Genomic DNA, 13,307 nt, shown 5'->3' on the forward strand with positions numbered 1-13,307 from the left:
ATTGTAAATTCAGATGTGCGATTGTGGATAGTACAATAAATTCAATTATATATTTCCACGAAAACTTTCCTTCATTTAACTATCTGAACTTGTATTTATAAAATACAAGAGAATTTAAGAAACATTTTGATAAATTAATGTAATTTACATTACGTAAAACGGCAGTAATCTGTAAATGTAAAATTTATCATTGAAACGAGATAACTTAATGGGATTATTAGGTTCTAAGAAACCCCCAACCCTTGTTGGTTTGAATACGGGAATAAAGGGAGTCGAAAGCGGTAGTAGAGGACGAAAATTATCATAAATATTTATATGTGAAAACATCTACATACATGCATGATTTATATAATTACCCACGTGCAATCTTAAAATTAATACAAGAAAGCAAAAAAGGTGAAATAAAATAAGCTTATTATTATTTACACATTGTAATTTTTAAAATGTATCGGTGTTATTTCAAATAATAAAAAAAAATGAATATTGACTATTTATTACATTTAATTTAAAACATAGGCTGCCTCCTATAAACACAATTCAAAAGAAAATTATCAAAATAATTAGTATTTAGATAATTCCAACAGAGATGGAGAACATTGAAAACAGGGAAATATAGAAATCTAGACATTTACTGGGCCCTTGGCATGTCATTGACTGGTGTAAGTGGCCACTTTACGCACTGTGCAGCATCCACATTCACATGTTTGAACATTTGTATATCTCAAATTATTCCTTTCTGTTGTTTCCCGCGAACAATCAATCGCGACGTTTCTTCGTTATAGCAGTCAAATACGATAGAACTCCACAAATCTTAACATACAGAACACGCTTCCTTTACATACCTACGTCTTATTTATGCACGCACGCTAATTCTTCCGACTTTAGACATGGCTAGTTTATGTATTTGTTAAATTTGGTCTTCTCCATTTTTTGAATCTATAAACATTCGCATAGCAGTGAACAAAAAACAAAAGTTATATTAAAATAATTAATCGAGCGAATTGTATTTCTGCAAAAATGTAATTAATAAACCTGCAAATCCAATATCATAAATGCATTTGCCAATTTGATACATGATTACTGTTTACATTGAGTATTGAACCAAAATCTAAATTTTGTACATCAAAAGCTTTTACGTTAATGAACTATGGTTATGGATTATGATCCTCTTAACGTATATCAAACCATTTGGCGATTCAAAAATAATTTTGCATTTGCATTGCGTATATGAAATAGATTGTAAACATAAATGCATCGCATATATCCGTGGCTTATTTAATATCTACTTTACACAAAATATGATACTTAAATATATTAATGCTTTCCATTATTTATTTTTTCTTTTGAAAACATATAATTATAATAATAATAAATATTTATGGAAATACAAAATAAAACAATGGTATACATAGTCAAATGGTGGGCTTATTGCCAGTAGCAATTTCTTATAGGCTAAATAAAAATTAATTTTAATACTTTAAAAAAAACTAAAATAATAAAAATAAATTAATAAATTATTAACAAATAAATAAAAAAGGTTAAAAAAACACAGACTGTTAAAAAATTATAAAAGATTATGGTGTCTATTGCTTACATAAATTACATTTAATAATTCATATTTTTTTTAAAGTAAGCTTATTATTGAAACGCATTAAAGACCACTCAAATATTATTTAAATCCAAAAACGAAAAAAATTATATTATCAACGTTTTCTTTTGATATAATTATTAGGAACAGACTAAATATAACTAAAGCGCACAAACAGCCACCCACATACATACATATATATATACTCGTACTTATACACATTTACATACAAACTTGTGTTATTTAATTATTACAAAAGTACATTATTCTTACTCTTAGAGGTGAGGGTCAGTGCTATGCAAACTCCTGACGTCACAGCGACCTGCGATAATCTTACAAAAATGCATACCATATTACATAAAATAGTAACGTATCGTAAACTTCATTAGGGCAAAAGCCATGTGTTGAGTTAGGATACAACATAATGGAAAGTGGAAGCAGACATATTATTTAAAAATAACAATTATAACATGAAAATCAATTCCGTATTACCATCTGGACAACACGCAGCACTATATGTGCACCATATTATAATTAATAATAAATAAATTAATGCAATGCCTCGCCGCAGTCTTCTGCAATGCTCTTGTCCCCAAGACAAAATCCCATTTTGAATATTTCTCCTGAAGATGGCTTTAGTTTTAAAGAACTTAATATGTTCATTCAAGGTATTGAAGACGTTCGGGGCCACAAAAGAAAAATGTATCCGTGCAAAAGTCGTACATGTTTTAGGTATTTAGTGATTCAAAATACTGAAAAACCTTGTTCTAGCATCCCGATAATATATTTTTGTAGTGTCAATGACTGTTTTCACCCAAAAGGAACTTTATAATAATAACACATCTTATTTTATGTTTTCTTTGAAAGACAACAAACAATACGAATCACGCCGTATCCCCGGGGGTAGGGGTAACAGAAAAGATAGAACGCCACAGCACTCTGCATTTACATACAGACCATGCTTTCTCAACGTACATACATCTTTTCATGCACGCGCGCCCTCAAGCATTTTTTTTATATTTAGCCATCCATGTTTTCTTAGTTTTCCTCATTTTTCGCATTCATTATCATTCACATTGTAAAACGTTTTGAAAGAAAGAAATTTTAAAACACATACAATAATTTACATGCTATTTTAATATTTAATCCATATGATATTTTCACGGATTATTTTTTCACATTGTTTATTATGTACAAGCTTAGATAATACGTGTGGCTGCTCTAAGTACTGAGGATTGTGTGAGGATCTATGTGCAGCTGAATGAATTCATATTTAGTATACTAAACATGACTAGGCTTTTATATAAAAGAAGGAAAAATCATTACATCAATTTAGAATTATGATTATTTTTAATAACATATTTTATTAAAATCGTGGATGGGAATCGTGATCATATAATACCTTTGTAAGTATAATGTGCAGAATATTATTATATTATCCATTCAAATCGAATAGTAGATTATTGTCCGCCATTATGACGAATATTAAGAACGGTGCTATATGAGGCATATTTAAAAAGAAAAATCTAATGTTACTAAAGCATTTTTCAAATGTTTTCTTTTCCGTACAATTGAAAAGTATTAAAACCATGAATTAGGTGATTTAAAATAGTTTGTTTTTTCGGTTTAGGTAAAATTACATATTCTGAAACAGTTTTGTTTGTTGAGTTTCCAATAATTTTGCTGATTTGTCTGTTTAAATATAAATTAAACTGCGCAATCATACATAAATTGTCTAATTTATAAGAGTAGCAAGAAAAATAAACTATTTAAATACAAAGGGGAAAATGTGTAAGAATTTTTTAAATTTAAAAAAAACACTGCGTCTCGAACAGAAAACGGCTAAAATACATTTTTAATTTTTCTAACGTTTAAAAACAACATTACGTTAAAATTGTATATCAAACCGCAAAATAAATCACCGGAGCGTGATAGTACAAAAATATTTATTATGATAAAATAATAACTATCACTAATATAATATTTTAAACGCTTGAATCGAGTAAAGTAATTAAAACCTGTAATCTTTATTTTGGTGATTTGATTATAATACGATATGCATCATGGAGTGCAGATAAGGTAAAGGCAGGGTAGGGCCTTTAACATTGAAGAAATTGAGTTGATATGCTTGAGTAAATAATTTGTCGTTTTAATTACCATCTATTACATACTTCTTGTTATTTCATTGTACAATGCATCACGAGTTATTCATTATTGGTCATAATGTTTTCAATCAAAGTTAAATAAGTTATTTATTATAATCACGTAATAAGTGATTCAAAGCGAGCCTCGGCGAGTAACAAAACTAAGGTTAAAGGTATACCTGCTAATAATAAAACTGGTATATGGGGAATTTTCAATCAGTACTTTGATCGCAGCTGCACACCACCGATAGATACCTTAGGAATAAAGTAATATAATAATTAAATTGCTGCATTTGTAACGTATAGTTATCGATTATCAATGTTCCTTATGTTCGCTACATATTGTCACATACATATATCATAACACACATTAATACGTCTATACAATCACAAACATACGCCATACGTCTGCCCTTTTCTACACTACTACTAATATCGTGTTAACTTAAATTTATATACACCGCATAAATTATAAGCGAATTGCATTTTGCATAAAATATTATAATCTTACATTTTTTCCAGTAGCATAAATGCTCAAGATATTCATTAACAAACAACCTTAATGTTTCACATCTCACTACTCGTACTTGATGTGCCGTAAAAAAGTATTGAAGCAATACTGGCTTCTTTTCGCTTATACCAACAGTGATCAAACTTTACAATGACGTACCAAAAAATAGCTCAACAGCAAAGACACTTATACAAAACATATCAGTACACTCTTCGATAAATGAATCTTGCCGGCATGCCAATATTTTTATCAAACATTATCTCGTACCTCAAAATTGTTGAATATTTTCTATGCTGTTCTTTTTTTATATTCTGTTGACTCATTTTATTCAACATTTTATACCAATACCCAACATGTTAATTTATGACGTGTCTGTCGATTAAAAATAAATCAAACTATTCCAGTGTAAAAATATTTTTTAACACTGGAATAGTCATAATACTCGATGGTCACTTTTTAAGAAGAACTTCTATCAAGGTTTTTAAGCCATGTTGTATTGACCAACTTAGCTGAGGTAACCCTTGATTTATTTTTCGAATCAACAGGTAATCTACAATCAAAGGTTGAACCTAGACGTGTAAACGAAAGTACGCATATGTAGGTTTTAGTAAGCACTGCCATCATAACAGCTTAAAGGTTGGTGTTAGCAGTGGATTTGCTGGTGATTTTTTCTTGTGGGTGGGTGCGTAAAACAATTTTGTATAAATACGTTTGTCGTACAATTATATAAATACAAACGAGCAAGTCGAAAATTGCTTACGTTTTTCGTTCTAAAAGTTTATTTAACCAATGTAGATGTACAACATTGACATTACTTTTAGACATAGTCTAATCCTTTAGCAATTCACTTTATATAACAAGCCGTAAACTTTCATATACCTTCCAGAAAGAAAGTTGTCGAAATTGATAACCTCTCCGGGCATCTTTGAACGGTACAAACAGATGAGGTTTTGGAAAGAAGTTTAAGAGAGCGAGACCTGGACTGAAGGAGGTTGTTCCAAGGTCTTAAAACCCAACGGTTAGTGGTTTCTATGGTGTTACGAGCAATTTGCATCCAGGCGAATGGCTCGGTGTTCTTATTTGGTGCAAACTGACGGAGGATGGAGTAGAAAATTATGAAAAAACATCGCACATCTGGGGTGGTATCCTGAACGCAAAAGCGCATGCAGAAAACGCAGTTTGAACGCGTATTTACGTACTAAACACACGCTAACAGAGCGATCTCCTCGCGCAATTCCGTTCAGACGACGCCACTCAAATAACCTTCTAGCCCTTTGGGTTTTAGCCACAATTCGTGTATTTTCAACGTCCGATATCAGCCCTCCATACAATTTGCTCCTAACTCAAAATAAAAGCAGTGGAGTTAAATTAAAATCGGGCTTAGTGAAATTGAAATAGGAAATAAATAAAGCTACTCGAGTATTAACAAAAAAAAATATTCTTAATATGCGCAAAACCGATAACAAGACCTTTTGTCATTAAAATGGTTTTCGGGTATGGGCAGGAAGTGCTTTTACTAAAAAAAACCTTCAAGACCTATCATGGCGAAAGTGGAGACAATTTTTGACTCACCCTTCCATTTTTATTCAGATAAAAAATTAAAATAAACTAATTACCTTTGCTTGGAATGTGATTCCGTGGTGGAAGGCTTCTTCGGGATGCAGGGGGACCCTTGTGTCGTAGTCATCATTCTGCACCAGGTTGTACTGCTTTTTCGAAGGCATCTTTTCGCCACTATTAGAATTGCGCAACTTAAAACTAAACTTAAACCTCTCGCTGAGACTTTGAGACATTTAGGCGAAAGTGAGAAAACTATTTACTTTATTCCTAATTTTAAAATAACTACTTACTATTGCACTGCACGGTTAGTGTTGATTACGTCACTCGCGACGGCTTAGAAGAAAACTGTTGACTAATAAGATACAACAGGTTCGAATGGTGGAATAGCGGTATTCTATTTCTCGAGACGAAACGAAACTCATGATTGACTAAGGAACTCCGTGAACCTGGAAAGAAAAACAACAATCGATTAATTATGTATTGATTAATAATTTATGGGTGTGAATGTCTTAACTCAACACAGGGAAAAAAAAAATATAGATGTGGAAATAGGGAAATTCAGTGGTTTTTCAAAAATGTTTTTATTTGTTATATGTATATATACATATATTTTTTATATTTTCTTGATAAAATTTTATGATATCAAATGCGATGTACATGAAATGTAATTTTTTTTATTTAAGATCTTATGAACTAACAAAATATATCATAAATTAATATCTATCTCATTACCATTCCCTTATTTGCGTATTTTGGTGCATAGGACACTGCACTGGTGCACCAATCGCCGCTGATCATTTGTTACATAAGAACAATACCAGTTTTACGCTTCAGGTGTCGGTCGAGACCATTAAATATTTCAGTGAAAAAACACGTTTTGAAATTAATGATTCACGTTAGCCTTACAGGAATCAAACCCTAGACTTCAATGTGTGGTAGGCAAACGCGCTGGCCACTAAACAGCGCTACTACTAATCTTACATTCATTTACAAAAACGACATCTAGTTTGAAATATTTCCAGTAATAACAATGGCACTATAATTATTGTGCCACTATTTAAATATTGAAGTTAAACGCTGTAGTATTTACATTTTATTGTTTTAGCCACATAGATATTTTAAAGAATCATTATAAAATATATATACACATTAAAAAAATAATAATAATCCGCTAAGCCTCTATTTAGATGCTTGCCAGTAGGAGGGATAGGGGATACATGAAAGGAGGTAATGAAAAATACACCTCAAAACCCAGACCAATTGTGAAAATAATATTTTATTGATTTTTTTCTTGCAACTTGCGGGAATCGAACCCGCGACGCCAGTTTCACAATATAAATATGACAGGAGTGGTTTCCCGTTGCCTTCTCTTGTGGATTTTTCTGTCGGGGGTACTTTCCCTTAGCTGGTTGGATTTGGTTTTGAGGAGCCAAAAACTCGCCTTTTATCCTCTCGTTATCTGCTGTGATCACACCGTTATGAGTGTGATCCCATTGCCATTATTATTATCATATTATTTAATATTATAAAAATTATAAATATGTTTAGAATTTATTGTGCGTATGTCAGGCGTCGGCCTCGTGGTGTAATGGTCAGCGCGTTTGCCTACCATGTGAGAGGTCTCAGGTTCGATTTCCGATATGGTTGATTTGAAATATTTATTTAAAAGAGTGTTTTCACACCAGAATATTTCATCGTCCCTGGACTGGTACATGAAGCGTAAGACCGATCATCTTACCTTCATGTAACAAAAATGATCAAGGTACGCTGCGATTGGTGTACCAATGCATTGTCCTATGCACAATTAGGTGCGGAAACGGGATGATGATGATTGTTCGTGTGAGAAATATAGTTTTCTGCATACTTAACATAAAAACTCAAATTTTCAACGTATTGGCCATTAATTTCGCTCAGGTGCAAAATATTTGATACACCGGTAAAATAGATAAACTGAATACGTCCCTTATATGAGATGACAGTGTTTTTTGAAAATTAAGCAAGAAAGCCCTTTATAACCCAGCCTACCCACTTTCTCACCAACCAACCAGACGCACCACAAGCGTCAGATACAGTGACGTTTTGGTGCCTTTTCGATTTGATATTTACAACCTTATCAATATTTTACCGATCGACAATATTAGTCTAAATTGTATGTTATCGTGGTGTTTTTAGTAGAATTAAGGTATGTTTTTTTTGTGAATATATTTGTTTATATTGATCTAGTTCCTAATATGAAATATCTGGTCGACCCCAATATGGAGTACTATCTCAATTTTGGAATATTAATTTAAATATGGAATTCTGATAGAGGTAAATTTATTTATATTTTACAGGTTGTATCCAGATTCCAGACTCCTTATATACAGAACTGGAAGGTTTGTAAAAGAAAAGAGACATTTTGAGACAAGGCACGAAATTAAAGACAAGGAGTGAATAGAGTGCATAGTCTGCTATATTAAATATTTGAGGGGTAATAATATTGATGTCATATGTGATTATTGTGTACAATATTTAAAAATCTGAGTATCTCATATTAGGAGCGCTTTTTTGAAAATGCGATTTTTTTTGTTTAGAATAATGATAATTGTTATTTGTTCCCTAATATTTCGAAATTGATAATATAATAATAATTAATCAACAATTTAAATTAATTTAATAATATTTTTTCCCGTTGCTATATCATACTTGGCACATCTATTTTACTGCTTCAAAATGTGAATTTAATAAACGCTCAATTAAGAAAACACGGCTTAAATATATTTTTTATTCATTTTTAGGCTCTCCTGGGCATTCTGATTTTTTGAGTAACGACTATTTTAATGTATGTGCGACGTAACATGTTGAGCCTAGAGCCTCCACAGACGCAACAATTTACCATACTCAAAACAAGTCATCATAGTAAATAAGGTCGACTCGACTTTCACTCAGCTTATTTACAATAATCAAGGAGTGCAGTTCACAGAAACTGCGTAGAACAGGTTTCGCATGTGATACTATTACGGTTGCATTCGACTGCCTGCATTATAGAACAATTCTCCAAACAAAAGCGATGTAGGTACAAACTTTAATAATAATCATATGTTATAATACATTTTCCTTAATAAAATGGGTGAAAACAACTATAATATTACATAATATGGTATTTGAAATCAAAAGATCAAAAGTTTCAGAGAAAACTGACATCTCAACAGAAATGGAAAACATTCGGTGTTGATTTAAATATCGCGTTTAATTATCTGTTTATTTTAATTGGTGATAAAATTTAGAGAATGGGAAATTAAAAAAAAAAATAATCTTTTTTTAAAATTTTATTTTACTAACAAGTACGGAAAAATTGCATTCTACAAAACATATAATAAAAACATATTTGGTTTAATTATTTTTTGAAAAAAACAAATATTACTGTTTACTCAAGATTTAGAAACAAAAATTAAACCTAAAAATTATATAATGCATTCCGGAGAAGTTTAGAACAATTTGAAATAAATGTGAAATCAAATATTTCTGTATCTCAGTGGCAGACAGATGCAAATCCAGAATTTGATGAAATGTCATTTCGATTTTTGTATCTAGTTTATTATCATGTCTATTGATTTTGAAGAATTTTAAGTCTTTAATGAAAAAAACCAATGTCTTAAGATACTGAAAATACAAATTAATGTTCTGAATTAATAGTAATCACTTAGAGAAAGTAGGTTCTTTAGGCTATTGTTGAACATTTGACACCGTCTGCTCTGAGGTACAAATTTTAAAGGATAAATACAGCAAGAAAATCACAAAGCACTGTTTCATATTACAATTATACTAAAGGCTTAGTTACCATTCACCATCTTTGAAAAAGTTCAATAGGTTTAATCTATGAGAACAGTATCCTACACTAAATATATCCGATACTTAGGAATAACTATTGCCTAGTTCTTGGAGTCTATTTTTTTAATGTTCATTATTTCACTTGTGTAATAATTTTAGTGATTTATTTATTTTGTATTTTAAACTTAAGCTTTTATTTGTTGAAAATTTTATTGGGGGGTACTGTTAAGTCCATTGTTGAATTTGCATAAATGTATGGTTATGTCCTACTCTGAAAAAGTTGACAAATAAAAAATAAAAAAATCGCGAGATTGTGGAATTATCTTTTGGTGACTTGTATGAAGTGCGTCGGTAGAGTTAAATTTATCATTTATATAATGATTTACCAAATTGGTGTTTAAAAAAAAAACGTTTTTTTACAACCTTTCATATAACTGCAATATGGTTATAATAAAAAAATGACAATATGCAATAGAAGCATTCTATACAACTTACCAAACGTACAGTAAATAGGGCAATGAAGGCTGTAAAATTGAATTCATTGAAAGTCGCTTGTGACATTGATTTTAAAAAAGTTACTTTGATTTTTTTAATAAAAAAAGTTTTAGTATGAGAAAAACTGATAGGAGGACCCTCGGTCTTCAAAACGGTTTTCGGGTATGTGGGGGGAGTGCTTTCACAGATGGAAAACATAGAAACTCTTGGCGTGTTTAGAATATCCGCCGCTGTTATTAAAGGCATAATAAAAAATGTTGACAAATCTTTTCAACAGATATAAGAACCTTGTTGAGATTAGAATATAAAAGTCTAGGCATTTTAAGAGCTTATGAACTATTACTGGCCGATTCAAGTGATCACATTACACACTGTGACATTCACTATTTTAATACAATTAAAAGCTGTTACATTAATAACTTAAGAGAATGTTTTTTATTACGACTATTATGAATAACTAACGGAGCGTTGTTTTTGTAACATAATAAAATTTATTGAATCGGCATTAACTTAATGAAGACCATTATTAAATGTTTTAAATTAAACACTATTTTTTTTAAGATTACTTGAGTTTATTTTAAAGCACTACTAGTTTTGTAAATCACAGACCCTCCCATCTACAGGTGTAATTATACATTAAACATAAATATACAGAAATTAAATATCTAGGTACTGACAGGGGTGGAAGGAGCTAATAAAGAAAGGGGAGGTTTATGTATCGGGAAAATTGTAAGTAATGGTGAGGGATTTTTTAATAATAATTGTTTGAGTCCATTGTGTTATTGTGGTGGTTTTAAAACAAGTGTTTAATTAAATACATTTAATAATATCTGTAACTCATAGGCAGACGGATGCAAATCCAGACGTCAAAGAAAAAAACAAAATCACAAAATAGCTTAATGTATAAAGGGTTAAAACTGTATGATGAGATGCCTGAAAGTATGAAGAATGAAAGAAAACTTACGGATTAAAAAAAAAAATGTTATGTTTATTGTAATAATGTAGTTATGTAAGAAATATTTCATAAGTATTTGTTATAATTGTAAATAGTTAATATACACTGTAATATTAACTAACTTAAGTAAATAAGTAAAAATAAAAAAAATGTTCCACGTAAGCCTAAATAATCTCCTATCTCTAAGTGATTTTTAATATTTTTTAGAATTCATTTATATTTTCAGTATCTTAATACATTAGTTCTTTCATTATAAGACGTATATTTCTTCAAAACAAGTAGACATGATCATAAGCTGGATACGAAAATCAAAATGTCATTTCATCAAATTCTGGATTTGCATCCGTCTGCCTCTGAGGTACAGATATGTATATGATACCTCAAGGGCTTCTATAGTTAATAACAAACACCATATTCTCTTTCCATTTTGTTGTATATACGTCGGGAAATATTAAATTCCTCACATATTGGGCTGCTAAGATAAATTTTATATTTTAGTTACTGTTTATTTTAGTATCTTTAAAACATAGCACTTTGACGGAACTGTAAAAACCAGAATAAATAAAAAATAAATGCCAAATAAAAGAAAACAAATAGTAGTGTGAAGCAAACAGCATATGGGACCGAATTCAACAGTTACTTAGTTATATAGTGGGCAACCATATACATTAATTAACGTACAACGTATGTGAATTATTTCTCCCGTTCGTAATAATATGAGGTCTAAAGTAATTAAGCTTTTAAATATTGCATGTTTACTAGAAAATTGGATAGATCGGTTATGGGATATATTTCTATGGAATTTTAATATTCGTTGATGGTAATTATGTCGAATATTTTAAATTATGTAATGATTAATTTATTCATTGAATATCTCATATCTCATCGTCAGGACGTATAAGTTCTAGTCATAATTGTTGCATGATCATTGGTTTAATATATTTTCAACACTAATAGTGAACGCTTTTGCCTTCGAGGTATTATATTACGACAACGGCGCTATTGGTGGTTTTTCACTGCAATATTTATCCGTCGGTGGACTGGCACATGAAGCGTAATTCTAATCATCTCACCTTCCTGTAATAAATGATTAAGATACGCTGCATTTACTTTACCAAAGCAGAGCCGTACGCACCATGAGGTAAGAATAGGGGTTTGTTGATGTTCTGCAATGATTACTCGTAGGTTGCAAAGATTTTTGTATTAAATGGTTTTTGTTATTCCATTTGATATTTTTCAATTATTTTTTTAAAAAAGGAACAATTCGCTAAGCCTCTAAAATAGAGGCTTGGCGAATTGAGTTCGAGAGAGTTTTTCTTAAAATAGAATGTGAATCAAACCAACTTTTTTAATTTAGAATTGGGTCGTGGTCCTGTGACTAGTGTCTCGGACTCACGGATAAAAGGTCCGTGGTTCGAATCCCATTCTACCCTAACCTGATTTCCATTTTCCTAATAGTGACTTTTTTCAGCTCGTTGAAAGTGGCCTTCAAAATTAAGTATTTGGGTAAATCATAAGAACGCAAAAAAAACACGTTGGGGTTAGTTTTTAACATTATGTGTCCTATCAGCAGGTTGGCTTCTTATATTTTTGTGCCACTAGTATGTGGAAGGTGTACAGTGGCATTAGCATGTTAGTGTAATCAGTGTTTTAACGAAGAGACAGGAAAGTTTCAAAACCGGTAAACATAGGTAAGTCAGCAAGAGGGTTTATACAAATATTTACTAGTTTTAGTTTGACTTATTTAACCTTAATATCACCTTAAAGACTGGCAAGTTGTTAACAAAAGTTTCTATTTTTTTAGGTAAGAAGATAAGATCAGGTGATCAGTGATTTCAATTAAGGATAGACGTTTAAAAAAATCTTTATTTTTATTTTAGGAAGTAAGGTTCCAGTGTTTGCTAGTTAAATGGCTGGAGGAAGAAAAACAATATGTACCTACATTAAAATAGGGATTATAACTTGAAAAAAAGTCAAAGAAAAAAAATTATATTTTTGTGCAGAAAGCAGCCAGCCATAGAAAAGTGAAACTGAGATAATATCACTTTTGTGAAAAGAGTGAATAATAAAATCTACAAAACAATTGAAATGATTTTTACTTTAACAAATTATAAATAATATATTCATTCGTTTTTTTCATAATACAAAAAAAGGATTTGTTAATGCATTTTACCAGTTTTAATGAATTTTAACCTAAGATGTCACCACACAACTTAAGATGTCCATTTTGCAGAAAAAAGTCAG

The 13,307-nt window shown here is 30.7% G+C and overlaps 1 protein-coding gene across 2 annotated transcripts in view; it reads right to left on the minus strand.

Annotated features, from left to right (window-relative positions):
- The window catches only part of LOC148277349 (carboxyl-terminal PDZ ligand of neuronal nitric oxide synthase protein), a 623,052-nt gene that overhangs the window by 556,793 nt on the left and 52,952 nt on the right, over positions 1-13,307 (minus strand). For both annotated transcript variants that reach the window (XM_088233001.1, XM_088232999.1), the window contains exon 2: positions 5,860-6,249. In XM_088233001.1, coding sequence (XP_088089127.1) covers positions 5,860-6,036 — 177 coding nt within the window. In that variant the 5' untranslated portion in view covers positions 6,037-6,249. The remainder of the gene's footprint in view (positions 1-5,859; positions 6,250-13,307) is intronic.

Source organism: Micrasema longulum, unplaced genomic scaffold (genome assembly GCF_059751315.1).
Source record: "Micrasema longulum isolate JH-2025_06_02 unplaced genomic scaffold, ASM5975131v1 h1tg001048l, whole genome shotgun sequence".
Taxonomy (NCBI): domain Eukaryota; kingdom Metazoa; phylum Arthropoda; class Insecta; order Trichoptera; family Brachycentridae; genus Micrasema; species Micrasema longulum.